Source organism: Diplotaxodon limnothrissa, linkage group LG19, assembly GCF_057381915.1.
Source record: "Diplotaxodon limnothrissa isolate DT_005_m linkage group LG19, D_limnothrissa_male_GT1.1, whole genome shotgun sequence".
Lineage (NCBI taxonomy): Eukaryota > Metazoa > Chordata > Actinopteri > Cichliformes > Cichlidae > Diplotaxodon > Diplotaxodon limnothrissa.
This window is the reverse complement of record NC_140614.1, coordinates 30,779,759-30,800,369: the sequence shown is the minus strand read 5'-3', so window position 1 is coordinate 30,800,369 and position 20,611 is coordinate 30,779,759. Positions and strand designations below refer to the sequence as shown.

The 20,611-nt window shown below is 40.5% G+C and overlaps 3 protein-coding genes across 4 annotated transcripts; 1 reads left to right on the top strand and 2 right to left on the bottom strand.

The window, feature by feature from the left end:
- Positions 1-137: 137 nt before the first annotated feature.
- On the bottom strand, positions 138-6,824 carry msh4 (mutS homolog 4). Of its 2 annotated transcripts, none has more exons than XM_085343111.1 (20): positions 6,623-6,824; positions 6,274-6,411; positions 6,016-6,179; positions 5,823-5,954; positions 5,574-5,689; positions 5,324-5,497; positions 5,061-5,233; positions 4,906-4,973; positions 4,743-4,817; positions 4,535-4,599; positions 4,265-4,436; positions 4,033-4,167; positions 3,777-3,880; positions 2,401-2,525; positions 1,607-1,807; positions 1,389-1,507; positions 1,164-1,292; positions 786-960; positions 615-703; positions 138-329 (listed from the first exon to the last, which is right to left on the bottom strand). In XM_085343111.1, exons 1-20 carry the CDS (start codon positions 6,822-6,824, stop codon positions 138-140), a joined length of 2,748 nt encoding a protein of 915 aa, XP_085199237.1. The 2 variants fall into 2 exon arrangements, with proteins under 2 accessions (XP_085199237.1, XP_085199238.1); XM_085343112.1 differs by having other exon boundaries at positions 4,033-4,169; positions 4,267-4,436; positions 5,823-5,933.
- Positions 6,825-7,680: 856 nt separating this feature from the next.
- vcpkmt (valosin containing protein lysine (K) methyltransferase) lies at positions 7,681-8,846 on the top strand. Its single transcript, XM_085343205.1, has 5 exons — positions 7,681-7,967; positions 8,120-8,233; positions 8,342-8,414; positions 8,526-8,645; positions 8,732-8,846. Exons 1-5 carry the CDS (start codon positions 7,711-7,713, stop codon positions 8,834-8,836), a joined length of 669 nt encoding a protein of 222 aa, XP_085199331.1. The 5' UTR covers positions 7,681-7,710; the 3' UTR covers positions 8,837-8,846.
- A 7,533-nt stretch (positions 8,847-16,379) lies between these two features.
- Positions 16,380-18,901, bottom strand: arf6b (ADP-ribosylation factor 6b). The gene is made up of 2 exons (XM_085342343.1): positions 18,820-18,901; positions 16,380-18,569 (listed from the first exon to the last, which is right to left on the bottom strand). Exon 2 carries the CDS (start codon positions 17,917-17,919, stop codon positions 17,392-17,394), a length of 528 nt encoding a protein of 175 aa, XP_085198469.1. The 5' UTR covers positions 17,920-18,569; positions 18,820-18,901; the 3' UTR covers positions 16,380-17,391.
- Between the last annotated feature and the right edge of the window lie 1,710 nt (positions 18,902-20,611).

Genomic DNA, 20,611 nt, shown 5'->3' with positions numbered 1-20,611 from the left:
GACATAGTTTATAAAAACATTTGTATATCTGTTTATGTCAGATAAGGTCATCTTTAAACTCAGGGTGTCATGTCGAGATCACAGACAAAAAAGAAAGTGTATAAAAGCTCCTCCATGCTGAAAGGCTTAGAGTCAAGTCACTGCTCCTCTGCAGCCACTGCTTGTCCTGCAGTCTGAAGCTCTGCCTCATACTGCTTCTTTAGCCCTTTCAGATACATCCGCAGGCTATCGGGGTCTAGTCTTGAGTTTCTAGCAGTCTGAAGCAGGCGTGTGGAGAGGTGGTACACAGCTCGCTGCCTCTGAGTTTCTGGATCAGTGTGATGTCTAGCCTGAAAGAATAAAACATGTTAGGTCTTCTCTTTTTATCCAGCAATTCTCTGAATTCTCTGGTTATTATCAATGAAATACATATTTAGCCATGATACAGCATTTGTCTCTCAGTGTCTAACGCTGGCTTTCTGTTGATTATAATTTGTAATACTGTGGCACATAAATGGGACCTTCCATATAAGCACAGGTAAAAATGAACTGTTAATTTTAAAGGCACAGAGAAGACGTTGACGACCCAAAGATGTTAGGACAAAAAGTCAATAACTGAACTTTCTAAACCATACCAAAAACTGCTGGCTAACTTTTGAAGCAATTGTCTTTGCCTCTTGAATTACGCTTGAAGGAAGGGCTGTCATTTCTGCTGCTCTCAGTCCTAGAAAAACAAAAACAAGCTCTGTGACTGATTCCATGAAAATTGCCAACAGGGCTGTTGTTGGATTTCACTGACTCTGTACCATAGTGTCTTTCTTCAGAAGACCCTCGATTCAGCAAATATGTGTATACCACGCTCTCTGCACCAGTGTCACCACTGCGTGTATGCTGAATCTGCATGTGCTGGTTTTCCACGTTCGGGTACAGAGACTCCAGCTGGCACAGCTCAAGGAAGTGTGTAGCAAACAGAGTGAACGCCTGTAAGAAAGAGGACACACCTTGAAAATTAGGAGAATGCCCAATCTCTTTGTTGGTTCTACCGTTCCACTGTTGATCTAACAGGTGTAACAATAAGTTATAATAAATTAAGTAGCTAATATGGTGCATAAGAACCGGAACCATCTGGTTTTCAGTTTAGAGAAAGGAGTGGTGATGCAGGGCTGTATTAGGGCATACTCTACCTTCAGGCCAAGGAGGAACTCGCAGACTGAGTGACAAATACCAATCCCTTCCTCAGCACTGGTACCACGCCCCAACTCGTCTATAATAATCAGGGACTTGTCACTTGCATTGTGGATTATGTAAGAGATCTTTTGGACAGACACACTCAGTTAATTACATATTAATGATCTTTTTGATTGATGTTTTTTGTTTTGTTTGCTCAAATATAACTTAGGAATGTGTACCTCCTTCATTTCTAACATGAAGGTGGAAGAGTTGGTTTCAAAGTCATCATCTACACCAATTCTGGTGAAAATCTGATCAGCAACACGAAAACAAGCATACTTAGCAGGGACGAACGAGCCTGAAATAAAAACACACAGTGTTGAATTAATGCACAGAAATGACCAGGCCTACATTTAAAATTCACATGGGGAAGGTGGGTTTATAACTTCCTGCTGACCTATCTGAGCCATGATCTGACATAGCGCCACCTGTTTGAGGTAAGTGGATTTGCCACTCATGTTGGGTCCTGTTATGATGACAAAGTTGCTGCCCTCAGAGATGTAGCTATTGTTCGATACGGGCTGCTGTCTGCCAATTCGCTCCAGAATTGGGTGACGGCCCTGTTTGATGGCCAATGTGTCTGTAAACTCTGGACGCACTGGCGGGCAGAACAGAAAAACACAAAACAATAACTCTGTTTACATACTGAGCCTTACATTCATTTCTAATGTTTCGTGAAAAAAAACACACACACGTGCCATCTATAAAATTATATTTATATACACCATTTATTACTCGTTCACTTAAAGGTGTCATAACATAGTAACACACCGATTTCTGCTAGAGGTAAGGCAGTTAGCTCCTCTGCTGGGTAGATTTGCCTCGGTATGTACAGCACATCAGTGCGCAGTTATGTAAGACGGGTAATCTGAGTACAAGCTGGCTGGGATAGAAAGGGGGCAGGCAGTCAGCACGTGTCTATAACGAGACACTTTCAGACAGCTGAGGGCCAGCACTCACCACCCACATGGCTGATTGGGTTGGTGCTGCCCACGACAGACACAGAAAAGAACTAGGGCCAGCAGAGCTGCCAGCTCAATAGAGGCGCTTCTGGCTGTCATGTGTGATGATGGCTGGGTGCTGCCTTGTGCAGCACACAGCACACCTTTAGACAACAGTTCAGGCTTTGTCATGGTTAATATGACAGTCTGACTGACTTGAGAGCTGGAATCAACAGTGATTCATGCTTACCGTAGTCTGAGATGGTGCATGCATTTGCCAGGGACAGCAACATGTCCAACATGGATAGAGCATCAGAGAGCTTATAAAGGCAGTGAATGTGCTCATGGATAGTTCTCAGCAGCTGGCATATCACCCTGTATGGAGACAGGTTACATGATTCAGGGAAATAAAAACTGAACTGAACAGAAACTATGGCTAATAAACAGTGCCCCCTAGTGGACAGAGAGTATAATAACGTTTAATAGATATGTCCTTAAAAGCATAATTAAAAACAGAACTTGGCCACAGAGAAAAATCTACATTCCCCAGTTTATTGCATGAGTTGAATAATTGGTTTTAAAGGAGTTAAGTAACCCCTTAAATAACATCAACTGGTAAAGATCAGTAAATCAGATCAAAGTTCTGCAATTACAATACTGTGCAAAAGTCTTGACTCAACCCTTATTTCTTCATATTTTGCTTCCAAAGAGCCAAAACTTTCTGTAATTTTTCTTTTATTTGTCTTGAGTAATAGCTCTCCAGGCTTTCTGAAGGTCTTTCAAAGTTTTTCTTTGGACACTGGCTGATTTTTCACAAATTTTGTACTTGACCATTTTCCCACGAATATTGTTTTGCTTGTTAAGCGACTTATAGCTGATCTATGAATCATTTAACGCTTAGCAAAGAACCCATTTTAAATTGTATATTTAGAAACTTTGTTACTGACAGCCTATCACAAAAGACATATTTTATTCCAATGTCTTTAGGTGAATCTATAAAATTGCCAAAAATAATAAAGTTTTACAACGTAAAATACTTTTGCAGCAACAAGGTGATTCTCAAAAGGCTAAAACTTGGCACATCTCAGCATGGTGTGCAGTGTGTCTTTGATAATGAACTTGATATGAAATTTGATAATGAACAAGTGAAAACAAACCAAATGGCCTAAAAGACTATCTACAGCAGATGAACAGTATCTGAAAGTTGAGTCATTAAGAAATTGGGAAAAATTCAGCAAAGACCCCACACAGGACCTCAGAGATGCACCTGGACCTTTAGTTGATCCCTCTACTGTTCAATGACGCCTCATCAGAAATGATTTCAGTGGCTGTTAAGGAGCCATGAAAGAAAACAGGGAGGAAAAGAACGAGGTATGCTTGAATATCACAGGATTGCACTGAAAATTGGTGGCGACAGCTCTTATGGAGAGTTTAACCCAAATTTAAAAGTTTTGGCTCTAACTTTTAGTTTTCTAGCAAAACAAAGAAATGAGGGGCAACTCAAGACTTTTGCACAACACTGTACAAAACTGTAAAACTGCTAAGAACAGTCATGCCACAAAGCTATATTCCTTTACCTCAATTTTCTGTTCATGTTTGTAAGTCACGAGATAATGATCAACTCACACATAAGATATGTGAAAGATTTCCCTCAGGGCCTCCTCACACCGGCTGTTCTTCTTCATCAGGTCTGCAGTGGTGAAGCCACAGTTGTTCTTGTGCTTAGTTACCTGAGGTGAAAAGATGTTGAAATGCAGGTTTGTCCCTCTTCATTCAATGTCAACCTTATTGTCCCACCGGCGGCAATTTAGCTTCCTTTATTAACAACTAATGCTGAGTTCGATTTTTTGCTAAAAGTCTGGCTGCCTTCAGTGGACCTTACTTTGATGAACTCTGAGGGGAGTTTCCCTTCTGGTAAGGTTAGTCCTTCAAGCTTCAGCTGGATGAAAAAACCTCGAGCTGTGCTGAAGCTAGTACGCATTGGCAAGCCGTATTTTTCCCCCAGCTGGTTCACAAGCTCTGTGCAGCACAATGACATGAAGCATGGCTAAAGGTAAGAACAGATTACCTAAACATCGCAAGACAAAGTTATCTGGTAAACACTAAACATTAACACCTGCAATGTCGTCCACTATCTCAGTGTAAGCTTTCCGGGCAATGTCAAGAAACTTGTTGATGTTCGGGCGCACAGCGTAACACTTCTGGGTGCGCATTTTAAAGCTATCTTTGATGTAAGTTGTGTCATAATTGATCACAGTCTTGATCTGCTCCAGTATCATGTCAAACCTGAGGCAGACATAAATGTACACAGTGGAATGAGTCTGTAGACAGGAGATTGTAACTAGCAAATTCAGTTCATCGTACATAAGCACAAAATTTACAACCTGTTATCCTCAAGTGTTGTACTATATGCCTTGAGCAGAGCTGTGTTCCCGTTCTTCAGCAACATCTGTTTAAATGGTATAACACTTTAACAAAGACTCAGTATTTGCATTATAACTAAGTCACAATTAGCTTTTAATGAATTAATTGTTTTCTTATTCTGTCCATGGCTACTGGGCGATTTTGTTTGAGGATGTTAGCGGCACAGACCCTTAACCTCGGCACCAGGTCCAGTGTGTATTTCAGCTGAATGATATGTGCAATCTTTGCTTCAGCGACTTGAAACTGTCGAAGAAAAAAGTAACAGTAGTGACAAATGCACAGAAGTAAACAAACAGAATATTGTCACAAGCACTGAAAGTACTGCACGCACTGTTTCCTTCTTTGGGATTTGGACGAGAACTGAGAGCAGCTGATCAATGTCAAGGAAATGACTTATGGCTAAAAGGGCCAGAAGAACAAACAGTCAATGCAGATATGCTCCAATTTTCAGTATGCAACCTCAAACTTTTTGTGCCTGCTTCCAACCATTCTTTAAGCCAAAGAAAAGCTCCTCATCTTCCAGCAGCTCTTGTATGGTGTCCAGGCGAGTGTTGATTGTTTCCACATCAACTAGAGGCTCCAAAATGTTGGAGCGCAACCTTCTGGCACCACCAGGTGTTTTTGTGTGGTTGAGTACCCCGAAAAGAGTATGGTCACTCCTAGAACGAAAAAAGAAAAGGCACAGTCAGACTGCATGACAGAGGAACTACATAAAAAGATGTTGTTCTTATCATCGCTTTCCATCTCACCTGTAGTTTCTATTATTAACCACCAATTCCAAGTTAGAGGCAGATGCTGAGTCAATCATGGCTGTCTGCTCACTCCCTTTAAAGCTCACTTTAAGGGACTTGGCAACGTAGACAGAGTTCTGGAGGAACTCTAAGTACTTCAGCAAAGCAGCTGCAGCTGCTAGGCAATAGTACCTAAAAAAAAAGTTATTACATTGGGTAATGACAAAATTATTAGGCTACAGTATCTCTCTATCTATCTATAGCATACTTAGCTTGAACTTCCATAACAACAGTGCTGAATTCTGGGGCACACAGCTGCTGAATGTACTCCAGCCCTTTCTTCTCATTAAAATACTTCCTTTGCACTGGAGTGAAAGGTACACCCTAAAGAAAAAACACCCAATAAAATTTAGTTTGCACCACAGCAACTCAGTGAATACTTAAGCACAAGTTGGCTACTCTCTACTTTAAGTGGAAATTTGTTTAAAAGAATTGTGTGTTATTGTTGCATTTGTACCGGAAAATTCTCAGTGATGAGATTGAACAGCTTTGTTCCTTTCCCCTTCTCACTGGCTGTGTCTGGCATCAGTATTTCCACTGGGACCAAGATGTGAATCTTGGTTGTGACCTTCAGATGAATAACACATGACTGAAATATCAATTCCATGTGTCTTTAAGTGCTAAATGACAGTAGGACATGGGTGTTTTACCTTGGCATATGTTCCTGTATCTGCAAACTGAGAGAGAACAAGCTCTGGGCATTTCAAATCGAGACTAGCCATGCCAATCTCTCCTCTGGCTAAGCCGCGTCCTTCAACTACTACCACAACCACAGAAGCACCAGCGTTTGTGGATCCAGATGAGCAACTTGTTCCTGCATAAAAAGTTCTTTGTTAATAGTAATATCTTATTTTAAAATATGCTTAATTAATACCAGAGTAATCAATAACTCTGTGCAGGATATGTACCAGTAGGTGCCCCAGCAGACCCTGGGGTCCTTCTATGTCTCGACGTTCCTCCACGGCTGTGGAAAGATGAGCTCTCTGAACAAGATGAAAGGAGCAATGAAGCTGGCTTGCCTATTCTACAGCTGCTCGGTAATTGACCTATAGCAATAGGAAACATAAGAAAAGAGGTGTAGTACAGTTTTATTACTGCTGTGTCATGCCCAGAGCCAAATTTTGCCGGGTGCCCCAACTGCTCTCAATTAAAAAAAAATTGATCATTTCATAACAGAAATGTCAATGTTAGCAAGTTTTTTGTTATATAATCTCACTCTCCCCCCCAAAATAAAACTTGCTAATGTTAGCACATCACCTGAGGCCGTTCCAGATGATGGGCCGTGGCGGGAGCTCGTACTGCCCTCATTTAAACTTTGCTTTGATGAAGCAGAGGAAGCTGCTGTGACACAAGAGGAGGTTTCGTTCAGTCCACTTTTGTCCTTAGGTACAGTACCCCACGACTGTTCACATGCTGAGGCGTAACCATCAGTTACCTCCTCTGTGCTGCTGGCAAACATTTTAAACCTATGCAGAGGCAGGACAACTAACAAACACAGACTCAGATGTACATCGGTAATATTCAGTTACTACACTTCGACAAACAGTATGAAGTTGCTTCTCAGCTGCTAGTTCTCTCAGCTAGCAAGCATAATTACCGCCGCCACACCAATTGCAGTGGCGCGCGAACACGTCACGGCTTCCGGCACGTCAAGTTAATTGTAGTAATATTAATGTATCTATTTTTTAATATTATTTTCTTTTTTCGGTCATTAATAACAGTTATTGTGAATTACAAAAAAATAACTACAAATAAATAAACAAATAAATGTTCAAAAAAATTCACTTCAAGTCGGGAAGACACAAAACAATTTTTATTATTATTATTTTTATTGTTGTTGTTATTATTATGAGGTCAAAAGAAAATAAGAAAAAAAGAAGAAATCCCTATAAGCCTTCACTCTCTAACAGAAACCATGGTTCTTGGTACGCTTCAAATAATTTTAAATAATTTTAAAATGTGCTACGGTGGAAGGACCCGCTAATCATCGCTCACGTTCATGTCTTTAATTTAATTTAACTTAACTGTATTTTATTTTTAAATTTTTTTGCAACTTCTGTTTAAATTCTGTTTGATTTTTTGCTATTAAAATGTCATTTTAATTGTATTATTTTTTTAATAAATATTAAGATAAGTATTTCTTGTCGTATCTTGTGATGCCATAGAGTTTTCATTGTTTATGATTGTATTTTTAAAATAATAAAATAGAAATATTAGAAATACATAACTTTTTAAAGCATCAAGCACAACTCTGTGCACCAGTCCTAATGTTGGGCGAGGTAAGTCTTTTATTTAGAAAAATCTATCAGACCGGAAGTTCTATTTCTGTTTCTGTTTTGGCCAACATGGCGGCTAAGGCGGACGAGAATGAATATTTTGTCAGAGAAATAGACAGAAACGACGGTTGTGCCCTAAAAGTTAAGCAGTGCTTCTTGGGAGATGTTGGCTGCGTTGTGTGGGATGCAGCTATTGTTCTCGCAAAGTATTTAGAGACAAAGCAGTTTTACGATCCGTCTTCAGGTGTGAACGTTTGGTCTGGTAGGACTGTGCTAGAGTTGGGAGCTGGTACGGGAGTAGTTGGTCTTATGGTAGCAACGCTAGGGTGAGTTGTTTTTTATATGTGATCTTAGTGTTGTGTTTAAATATCAAAATATTTAAACGTCATTCCTTGCACTACTACTATGTTTTAGTAATCATATGGGAAAAGTCAGTATTGGTGATTTATTAATATTTTTTAAAACAAAATTCCTGCAGAGCACAGGTAATAGTAACAGACCTAGAAGATTTACAGACCCTGTTGAAGATGAACATCCAAGAAAACCAGGCGCTTATTAGCAGTGGATCCATAACTGCCAAGGTACTGAAATGGTTTGTACTTACATTTCCTATTTGTCTTATGCTCCTAATATAAATTTCACAGTAATACTTCAGCGGGACATTCAGCATATGCTTAATATTTTATTTTCAATATTACAGGGGTGAAGATGTGTCTGAATTCTTGCCTCACCCAGATTATGTCCTTATGGCAGATTGCATCTATTATGAGCAGGTACTTTCCTGTAGTTTTCAATCCATTATGATCCCCTACAAGATTGCAACATTACAATCATTCTGAAAAAGTGTTGTATGTCTCATTGTGAGTCATCTTATTTCCATACAGTCAATTGTTCCACTGGTGGAGAGCTTGAAGCTGCTTTGTGGACCAGAGACCTGCATTGTTTGCTGCTATGAGCAGCGCACTGAGGGTGTCAACCCAGAAGTGGAAAGGCAGTTTTTTGAGGTTAAATTATGTTTTTTTTCCCCCCACAAACTAAGTGGAGATATTTGTCATAGCTATCGTCTGACCTGCTCTCATTTCTTTTTAAGTTGCTGCAACAGAACTTCTGCTGTGAGGAGATTCCTTCAGAGAAACAAGACCCAGAATTTAGCAGTCCAGACATCCACATTCTGCACATTCGAAGAAAAGCCTGATTATCGGACTCCGATTGTGACATTGAAACTTGCAACAGTGTACTGAGCTTGTTTAAGATATTAAATTTTTTAACTTTTTAAAGGGGAGCATGCTGTTAAATTACTGTGTGTGTTATTTGACTGGAGCACACATGATTAAATCAACACACAGACACTATTTTTTCCTGCTCTTTAAAACAGTAGAGTTCCCTTTCAGTCCATGTAGTTCTGTTGCTGTGAAGCTAGATGGCAGACATGTGAAGGACAGCTCGGAGAAACAAGTGCATTGTTTGAGCAAGAGGCATCATCCCCCTGGGTCTTTGCAGTTCGTCTTGTTTATACAAAATACAGTTAAGCAGATGTGAAAGTGAAGCCTTTACGCCCTAGGCATCTGCAAAAGCTGCAAACATGAAACCTATTGGACTTCTGCTCTTGAGCACAGACATATTTTCCCATTGTATGTCATTAAACTTGGAATATTTAGCAAGTGATAATTAAATAATTGGATAATATGTACAATTACATGTTTACATAAAAATATAGATAACCTCATGCAGAAATAAGCACCTGATGACAGTGATAAGTGGTGTTTAGAGTGGTTTTCTTTGTGATTTTCATCTTGTGAATTATGTAAATTCAGACACTTGTAAGAAGTAGTTGCTTAAAATCTGAAACTTAGGAAAGGATTTAATTGTGTGCACTGATTAATTAAAGAGCCAGGCTGCTCGCTCAACAATTAAATATTAAGATGTGAAGACAGTTTTGTTAACTTTTCATATGAAGTGAGGTTAGGGTAACAAATCTAATGTATAACTAAAAATTTCAATCTATATCTTTATGTGGGGTCCCCAATCTTTAAAAATGGAGGACAACAGAGATCTGCAATGCCAGCTTTTGCCGTCCATGTGAGGGGAATTCCACTCAAAGCCCCAGATTAGGTGGAAGATTATGGTTCCTTTTCAAGCATAAAACCATGAAGTACGCCCCATACTCCCACAGGCATGCAGGGGCCCCCTCACAGCCTTTCATGCTGCTGTCTGTTTACACAGTAGAGCTGTAGGGTAATGAGCACGTTGTCCTCAAACACTCAGGCCAAGTAAAATGTTAATACTGAAGTTGACAGGATGAGATCCCCCTAAATACTCAAATTGATTTATGAAAGAAATAGTACGATAGATCCAAGTTTGATTACACATTAATGAAATGGTCCAACATGATCACTGGATGAATGCAACACTTACCTATTTTAATAGGCAGAAAAGCCCACTGTATATAAATTTCCCTGAATTTAAGAGTTGGCGTTATTAGTAGAGCAGAGCAGTGGCTAATAATACTACATGTGCAGGTGCTTTAGCTTTGTGTATAGAGTCAACATGAAATCAAGCAATCTGAAAACATGAAGAAAATTGTATGTGTATACCTTTCTGTTCCAGCTAACAAACCAGTTAACCAGCATTTGATCAAGAGAGGCAGAGGTGTGGTGGGATCGAATCAGATTACAGATGTTGGTCGATGAGAATGCCTATGAAGAAAGGAGCAAGTGAGTTTAATTGCTTTTTAATTTTTATTTACAGTTACTATAAATAACTACAGCGGATCATGTAAGATAATCATTCCCTGTGGCCCTCCTGTGCCACTCTCACTTGCACATTGTGCAAGTGGACCGTTACAGTCAGAATTTACTTGCGGTTAAGGTCTGCTTTGGTTTGGCTGGGACACGTTTGCCTAATTAATTTGACTCACAGCTGGGAATAAGTCCATGCCCCCCAGTGTGGTGGGGACAGGACCCAGAGGGGTTACTGAGGAGATTAGAGGGGTAAAGGGGAGCTCCATTATTCTGTGTCAACACTTTCTCCCCCACCCCATCCATAGGTCTTCCACTTAAGTAACTCAAAATATATTTCCCCATCCCTGGTGTTTTCCTTAAATGTTAACCAAAAATAATTAAAACGGTGTAGTTGTGCTGTTCCTGTAGATGACTAATTAGGCTCACACAACAGGGGAATAGGAAGGCCCACTGTAAATGAGGACAGCCCACAGTGAAGCAGCAGCAGTGTCTCAGTAATCTGTTATCATATATATCAGACACACATGCACATGACTGTGGATTCTGGTAACCATCAAGACAGAATGGGGGCATTTTCTGCCAACAGATGGTGCTATAAGTAGGAATAACTCTTAATGGTGTGGAAAACCTGTATTTGGAACACAAGTCCATAGTATCTAATGCATACTGGGATTTTTTTTTTTTTTTTAAAGTTTAATTATTGTCTTGGGCTAGTGAACACCTGCAATGGATTCCATAATCAGCATTCTTGTAAAACAATTTAACATGAGGCAGCAGTGCAGCACTCCCCCCAATACCAGATGGGTGGAGGAGAGTCTGACTCCAGCAGTCCGTGTGGTGTGCTCAACTCTGCTGCATCACAGCCAAGTGACACAGAGGATCCTTTGTGTCACCATCATCACGCTGCCTGGAGCCAAGAGACACTGCTCCAGAAAGGAAGACTCATTTTCTCACAAACTTTAAGGGAGTGGCTCAAGAATAGACACCAAACTGGGCTAATTAAAAATAGAAGAAGGCCTGCATGAAAGAGTGACTCCTCTGATTCCGCAAAGGTGTATCCACAGACATAGACACCCCCCCCCCCTCTCCATTTTACATAGCAATCTGAGCCCGACTGAACTTTACGGTGCACCAAGAGGGAGCAGGCCAGACCTCGCTTACCAAGCACTGTATTTGTTTTCTTTCAGCTATCTCTTTATCCTCATCTGGAAAGATGGGACACAACAATGCTAATAATCTGCAGCACTCATTGTTCATTGGATCTGAGAGCAAGAGGTGGTACCGTGCCAGGGAAGCAAAGCCCAATGGGACAACTAGCTTATAGAAACACAATGCTCCCCCCCCCCCCCCCCCCCCCCCAAACACACCCCTGCAGGGGAACAGGGGGAGGGCGGGGGTGCTGTTAAGACAGCTGTGCTGCAGTTGAGAGGGGAGCACTGTGAGAATATTGCACACACTTTACTCTCCTTTCATCCCTGTTAGTGCACTAATGTCAGCGCTATGCCTGTAATGACATTTGTTAATCAAAGGTCATTTGATTGTCTTTGTAGGCAATATTAGGTTTTAAAATAATATGCATAATATGCACGCACATGTATATATACATATGTGCAGTGTATGTGGCACAGTCATGGTCATTTACTGATGTCAGCAAAAAATGTAGTAGTAGTTTATTGATCCCTTGGTTGAAATACCAAAGGTCCTGTGACTTCACTTCCTGTGACTGCTGTCTCCACGGCATACTAGAGCAGTGATGAATTTGTCATTTTAAAGATGTGTGGTGGTCCAGGACAGAAGGAAGAATTTTAGAGCAGGGAAACAGTGTAGCTGTGTGCTTTTGTGTAAAGTTTCCCTGAGTCATTACCTCATAACAGTCTGAATCCGGACTGCGTGTGTGAGTGAGTGTGTGTCGCATCGCCTGGCTCGCCACAGATCTGAGACTTCCTTCCAAACCCAAACTGTTGTTTAATCCAGATGCACTGTCACGCGAAACACTGACTCTGCTGTAATTACAGCGATCTTGTCACATACACAGATGTAGTCAGTCATGGAGTGTGACAGTGTGGCGGCGAGCTCCTGAGAAAAGTCTCTGAGTTCACTTTGCATGGATCTTCATCATCCTGTCAGCGAGTGTGTGAAGGCTGTGGGTGACTCCATGCGGTTGGTGGATACTGCTCCTGGGTGAATGACTTCTGTCTATAGTAGTACACAGTGCAGTGTTATAATCACTGCTTAGTGGCTCATCCTTTAACACTGTGGAGGTCAGTGTTCTGTGTACTGTATGAATAGGCCTTAGGCCAATGCATTAAATAAGCAAGTAATCTAAAAAAACAATCAAACTGATTTCATTTTACTTCAGAAACAGACTTAAATTTCTGTTCCTTGCAAGCAAGACGCTCGAGAGGCCTCAAACTGCAGCACCATTTATGCCTGCCCCCCCTCCTCCCAGTCTGTAGCACCATTTATGCCTGCCCCCCCTCCTCCCAGTCTGTAGCACTTCTGACACCTGAAAGCAACGATGGTTAACACTCTTTACTCTATTTGTGGTGCTGTTCAAAAAGCACAGTACATTGTTCCACAGTTCAACTGGTGCACACATAAACATTTTATCACTTTTCAAGAGTACTCTCTGGACACATTTATGTGTAACGGAAAACAAATAGCAGCTCTGAGGTTTAAAAAAAACAAAAACAAAAACTGAACAGATTGGATGTCAGCCAGCGAAACGGTTTTCTTTGTGACCTAAATTAGTTAATGCCTGTATGAGCACTTTGTCTGTGCAATAACAAACAAATTGGATATGTCAGGTGGACTTCCAACACTTAACAGTTATTTTCTGGTTCTCTGAATTTGCAGTTTCACCACAGTAAGCAACCCTCACTTCAGATATGAATGGAATGCGTTTTGGACTTATGCCCAGAGTGCACCTTGGATATCACAGCCTCATATTTTCAACCTCATGTAACTGGCCTGCACTGCACAGCATTACTCACTATCAAAACCACAACATGCTTGTAGGAAACCTCATTTATGAGCAAAACCTACTCCAAAACACCTGCAATCAAAACAAATTCCAGCCCCAGCTACGGTACCAAAAGAGAAATGCAGCATTTACAATGGCATTCTACAGTGTTAACCTCAACAGGAAACCTAAAACGACTTTCAGCCACTTCCGGACCCGTTTTAAACTGAGCTCTGTGCAGTTCATTATTAACAACGCACTCAAAGAAGGGGCACGGGATTTAACCAGAGGACAGAGAGCAAGTGATAGAGGGTAGTTTCATAACCAAAGAGGCTGTTTTATTGTCCCTGAGAATAAGCCACTGAACTAAGCTCTGCAAACCATGGCTTAAAGTAGGTGTTCCCTCCTACCATTTGGCAGATAAATAATAATGGTGTTTAGTGTTGTGCATGCATCTCAAATCCTTGAGTGATTAGCTAGAAGGGTGTGGCTGTCGTCCTGCAGGCCAACATTAAAGTGGCGATGACTATATTCAGGGCCTGCAGTCAGAAAAATGAGCATTGTGAAGGTAGCACCTACCTTCACAAATGTTATCTGCAGCTGGAGTTTAGAGGAAGTGAAGACAAGTGAGGAAGACAAACCACACCCCTGAAAACCACAAGCACAATTCAATTCTAAGCATGGGAGGAGTACAGCTACAATACTACCCACAACAGATTCTCCTGAGTAGTTTAAAAACTTTTGAAGTTGACTAATGAAGGACAAGCCGTTATTCAGTTTAAAAAATAAAAGGTATTCCAATATTGCAGAACTTGACTTGCAAAGATTAGGTTATCTTTCGATTTCTCCCCACTCTTCCTCTTTCCATAAAGAGTAGAGGAACTCATTGGAAACGTGCAGCAGCCAGCCACCAGTGTGATACCAAAAACACCAGGCCACACTGGCAGAGGTCCCATCAGGCCGTTGTCCTGGGAACCACACCAACAAACACGCGTTTTGGCCGGCTAAGACAAATCTGTCATACACATTCTTGCACAGATCAGTGGAAGTTTAAGCCCTACTTATTCTGCAAATTATGACACTGGTGACTCATGAGAAACAAGTGCTGATTATCCTCATTTGCTGGTGTGGTCCTGACAGAACCTGTTTCTTTGCTGCTGTAAAAACAGTCAAATTTGCTACATTTTTTTTTTTTTGCAAAACCTGACAACCCTAATGCTTCATAAAAAAGAAGAACAAGCTTCATTATTCATGATTTCTGTGACCTAACACCCATTTCTAAGCTATCCTCACAGGAAATGTAAGGAATTTTTGCTGAGCGCAGAAGGAGTTGACAGAAGGGCCGGGAGGTCTCATCTTTACAGAGAAGAGGTCATAAAACCTGCTTACACTCTCTGTCCTTGCCCCGGGGCCCAAGTGTTGCCAATAAAGCTGTAAGGATCATATGGTTGTAATGAAGTGGTGGGAACCAAAGTGGCCATTACAGCCCAATTAAGCTGCCATCAGTGTCTAATGGAGGCCCTAGACCTAGCTCTTACTGAAAGCAACTATTTACATGTACCCGAGTGTTTGTAGCTGATCATAAATCACTGCTGCTTTACGTATGTGGGTTGCGTGAAACATCAGTAGAAGCAGAGTCATATTGATGTCACCTGACCTGTCTGACGGAAACCTCCGTTGTGCTAAAGCAAACATCCTGAGGCCCCTGCAGCAACGCACTAAACACCAAATTTTCCACAAAACAAATGCTGCCACGATAAAAAAAGAAAGAAAAAAGATAATACATATGAAACAGAATGCATCACCTTGCAGTAAATGCAAACATGCACTTTATGACTAGCTTTCATAGTGTCAGTTTCAATGGAAAAGACACAAGGTCATTAAGCATGCTGAGCCAAAAAACTCTAGGACATCTGTAGAATAATGCTAGCTAACCTTTTGTTGCTCTAAACACAGCAGCTAGATGATTGGTGAACACCAGCAGTGCTGTCTTTGGCAAAAAAAAAAAAAAACATTTCAATGGAAACATTTGTTTTCCATGTCCTAACTGACAAATTAAAATATTTACAAGACATACTTTGCAAAAATATATTCTATGAGGAATACTAACCCCTAAACATTTCAGTGACAATGTAGTGTACAACTATGTCTGCTTAAACTAGGAAGTAGTGCATACAAGCAGCAAGAAAGTCCATGTTTTAGAAGTATGAATTGAACAGACTGCAAAACTATTCCTAGTCTGCTAGTTGGTACTTATGTTTGTGTTTATCTTGTAAGAGTACACACTGATTATTCATGGTACTTCCCTTGTTATACAGCTTTTGGCATTTTCAAAGGATGTAGAAATGATTTTAACGTGGTCATGAGAGGCTCCTTAAAAAGTAGGACATCTGTTCCCATCAGCAGTTTCTCCGCTATATCCAACAGGCAAACTATATTTTCACTTAATCACAGAGCATTACTCAGACAGAGTTTTCATTTCTGAACAGCAGGGCTTCTATTGGGCAGCTTGAATAAAAGCAACCAAGACTTTTTTTTTAAACTGCTGGTCCCAAGCAAAGGCAGACTCAGGAAGTTACAACTGACAGCTCAGCATCAACTTAACTATGGCTCACAAGCAACATGCAACATTCAAAAAGAATTCGCAATTCAGCTGTACATCTCCGCTGCCCTTCCAAATGCCATGTGGCTCTGTTGTTGTTCCAAAAAGAACAGCAGTCGGGACTTCCTGTTTTGTACATCCCCCCCCCCCATTTACTGGCAAGGGAACTGAGGCCAGCAACTTAGTCTAAGGGGTGAACATATAAACATTTATGGAGAATACCACTGAGCAGAGGGAGAATTTTTAACACTTGAATTGTAAGCTTGAGTTTCTCACACATTGAAACAAACTTCCTATTACATTTTTCTGCTTTTAAAAGTTTACCAAAACCTGAAAATGTTGCGTCAACCACCAACTACATTTACTCTTGAAAAAACAGAGACATAGAAGATTTAAAATCACTTTTTTAATAAGACATTACAATGACATTGTTCTGTACATGGTACCCCCCAGTCAAAATAGGAGTAAGAGCTGCACCACAAAGTGTCATTCAACATTTCACCAGTAAACAGCTCCCTCTGACTGCGTGACAGATGGATTCTGATGTAGGGTTAATGTACTTTCGTACTCATGCTACAGATATAGGCTATCATATAATGTCCCATTGCTGAGGCTAATCAACTGTGGTATCAGATTGAGAGCTCAGAACTGAATGACATTCCTTTGGAAAGATTGAGTCGACAGACTACGCATTACCCAAAAATCAAAAATGCATCCCGACAAGCATGTTTAAAAGTTACTGGAGGCCTATTTGTTGAATATTCAGCACAATTAGGTATCAAGACATGACACAAAAAGGTCAATCAGTTAAATATATAGCCCACATAAGGGTACCGAGAGGGGTAACAAAACATGTCCAAAGTCATTATTTTCCCTCCTCTGATGCCCCAACTGGTGAGAATGAAATGTAAGCATTGGTGAAATTTTTTTTTCTCAATACCATTGAGAATGAATACTTTTCATCACAGTACTGTCTTAAAACAAATGTCAAAGTCCTCCATGTAGGCTACATAACATTAAAGAGCTCACCTTAGAAGAAGAAGAAAAAAAATCCAAGTTCAATGCAACAGAGACCGAAGAACCTTGAAACAAGCTTTAGTCCAAGAATTAAGATAAAAACTTCAGCTTCATTAGAAAAATTATACAAAACAGGAGAAAGAATAGGCAAAGGCGGTGATTTCTGTGGCTTCAACCTTAGGACCAATTAACTCAATATTCATCAAGCAAGCCCCAGAAATAATGAATGTGATATAGGCCTGCTACAGAGTACAAGCGAATTTTAAGCCAGCAAACCCAGTTAGAGATAAATTAGTCATGGGGTAAACATAGTAATAAAAAATAAATGGGAAATAATCAACTTTTCTTAACCATACTCATTTTGAGAAGTTATTTGTTACTTGCAACTTTATTATAGTTTTGACCTAAAACAGTCAGCAACTCAATCATTAAGATTTGTAATTTGAGGTTAGCCATGTCAAGCCCTCATATAGTCCATCACCTGTGGTCGCACAGGAGGGCTGAACATACCAATTCCTATCTCTGATGCGGGTCAATCCGAGCTTCTCTTGGATTTCGTGTGGCTTCATGGCATCCGGAAGGTCTTGCTTATTGGCGAATATCAAGATGATGGCATCCCTCATCTCCCGGTCATTAATGATGCGGTGAAGTTCCTGCCTTGCTTCGTCGATGCGATCCCTGTCCGCGCAATCCACCACAAAAATTAACCCTTGGGTGCCCGTGTAGTAGTGTCGCCACAGGGGGCGAATCTTATCCTGGCCTCCAACATCCCATACGTTGAACTTGACATTTTTGTAGGTCACAGTTTCCACATTGAAGCCGACTGTAGGGATTGTGGTCACAGACTGTCCGAGTTTCAGTTTGTAAAGGATTGTTGTCTTTCCAGCAGCATCAAGTCCAAGCATCAATATTCTCATCTCCTTGTTGCCAAATATTTTTGAGAGCATTTTCCCCATTTTGAACTCTTGTGCATATATATTCTGCGCCTACTGAGAAAAGTTTCAGATACCGTTTTGGTAATTACTCACTTAAGATTACAACTTCAGTTTTTATAATATATTTACTGGTGAAAACATGTCTCTGAAGAGCGACTGAAGGTTAGAAAGTCAAAAGTCCTTAAGCATGTCAAACCTTATCAGGACTTCGGGACTTCTCGTTAAAGTCTGTCAGGATCCTGTTGAGAGCGGGGACATTTACCTTCAGTAAATCACACGGGTTTCGGGGCCTATACACAACATGGCACGGTGAGGTTAAGAACTTGACACCAGCGGCTGCTGTGCGTTCATTGTATTGTGTAAAACAACACAAAGCGGTGTGTGAAATTTGGGCACAGTCGATTTAAAAAGTGAAGGGTAGTAGACGCTGTGAGTATATAAGGCCTCCCCTCAAAAAGCCGCGGTACTTGTGAATTCCTTGTGGTGTCGGTGTCTGGCGGTCCTCTTCACCGGGTGCGCCCTTGTTCTCTACCAAAGGAGAAAAGCTGCTTTCTGTGGCTACTCCATCAAGCGCTGTGCGGGGAAACTTTGCTGTGCAGGAAGGGACGACTTCGAGAATAACCTCTGTGACTCAGCAGCACATGTACCCACTCGCGTAACTCCTGTCCCCCCTGAAATGAGATTCGGTGGGAGGGTCAGACATGAAAAATTAGCTAGCTATCGCTCGTGGCTGTTTCACACAGGTAGTAGGCTAACATTAGCTAGCTTGTTGCCTAGCTAGCTAGCCGCGGGCTAACTAGCTAACGGTAGTTAGCTTAAGAAAACTAATCTTATCTGGACGAATAATACACACGTCAATGACAAAATGACTGGGACATATCTTTATCGGTTAAACTGTTAATTCCAATATAAGTTACCTACCTCTTATCTATCCCTCCTTTCTCCAGAAATACACCCAGCTCTCGCCTTTCTCCTTTGAGTGGAGCTGGTCGCAGTGCTGCTACACCGGAAAGGTGTGGAGCTGCATTAACAGCCACTTCCTCCCGTCTGCTTCATTCAGCTACTGCCGCCTAGTACAGCACTGACTGTCTGGGTCATGAGGATAAACTATAGACAGTATTAAAACGCCGTTTACAATCAAATTTCACTTCTGAAATAAAAATAAAACGTAATCTGACACTGCTTTCTTTTACGCCGTAAGTTAACAGTAAATTAGCTAATAACAATTAAGGTAACGCCGCAACGTGATTCCTTATTCCAAACTGTTTCCAATAACGATATTAGTATCACGTTATATATGAAAATGTTCTTTGTTAACACACATAAATGGAAATACACTCCATGCCTAACATGTTCAGTTCCCAATGTTTCTATCTGATAAGTCTACTGACGCTGTAGTAATGTTAATTAAAGTAAAGTAACACCGCCCCCTTGTGGCTGTTTAAAGTTGCTATCCAAACGTGTGATTGGCAATCATTTTGTGCAGTTCTCTTTGTCTGTCCTCTGTTGTATGGGATGCAGCAGGACAGGTGTTTTACTAACCTTTGCTGCGTTCGTTGCTGCCGCTATATATAACCATGTAGAGAAAAAAAGGTCTTGCATTTACTGGATTTATATGCAAACACTAGTGAACCAGCATGCATCCACAGTGCACCACTGATATCTGTCTGCACTGACAAATGTACTTAAACCTTTAATGAAATAGTTTATGAAAGCACAGTGATTTTATTAGATGTTAAAATCATCAACTTGTACACTTTAAATTGTCTATAAAATAGTCTAGGAGAACAATGGTCCTTTTTTAATTGTAAAATGAACAGTGTTTAAAACCACAGTAACTCTGGAGATTTGATCATTTGCCCAGACTGTGTAAGTAATCAGACCCATGGTCAGGCAGGTGATTCAAGAATCTCATAGTCGTGTGAAACAGGCCTTAGACAGAATAATGTTTTTTTTAGTAAAGGTCACATGAAAGCTTGCTTGGGGTTTAGCAAACAAGAAGGAATGTCTGGTTAAAAATCAACTCTTTAAGCAAAACTCCAAATACTTTGCCTGCAGTACAAAAATCACTGCCATTCTATGGATGAAACTCAGTGGGAGTAGCATTCAAGGAAAAATGAAGGAGTGACACTTTATAAAAATATCACACCATTAACTATTAAGGCATTAGTAAGGCTCCAATTTATCATTTATAAGGCATTACTCCTCCCTAGTATGAAATTTATAAATACAGATAAAAATGTTTATATTTTTATGCATGTCCATTTAAAACAATAACCCTATAAAAAAGAAACAAAAAAATAAAATAAAGTCATGATGAATATTAAAAGATGGAATACTAGAATACAACAACTGCGGTGCCAAAAATAATGTAGCAGTATTTTGGGAATCCTGATTTTATTTACATTATGGCCATTAAATATTGCTATTTATTGATTTAATTCGGTAGCATCCTTGTTTTACAGGCTAGGGATTTTAAGATTCCATGGAACATGCCCATTGATTTGGGATTCTCCATGATGAAGGAGAACCACTTCTTAACCTGATCACCTCCTTACCCCAAGGAGGTGCTCTGAGTTTTCACTGAATGGGAAGGAGGAGGCGATCATCCACTGCTTCTTTCATTTCAGCTGAGTTCACCTAATGTGAAAGCACTTTGGAAATGAACGTGACTGGACTTAGCTGACTAAAGCTGGCTAACAGAATACAAAGC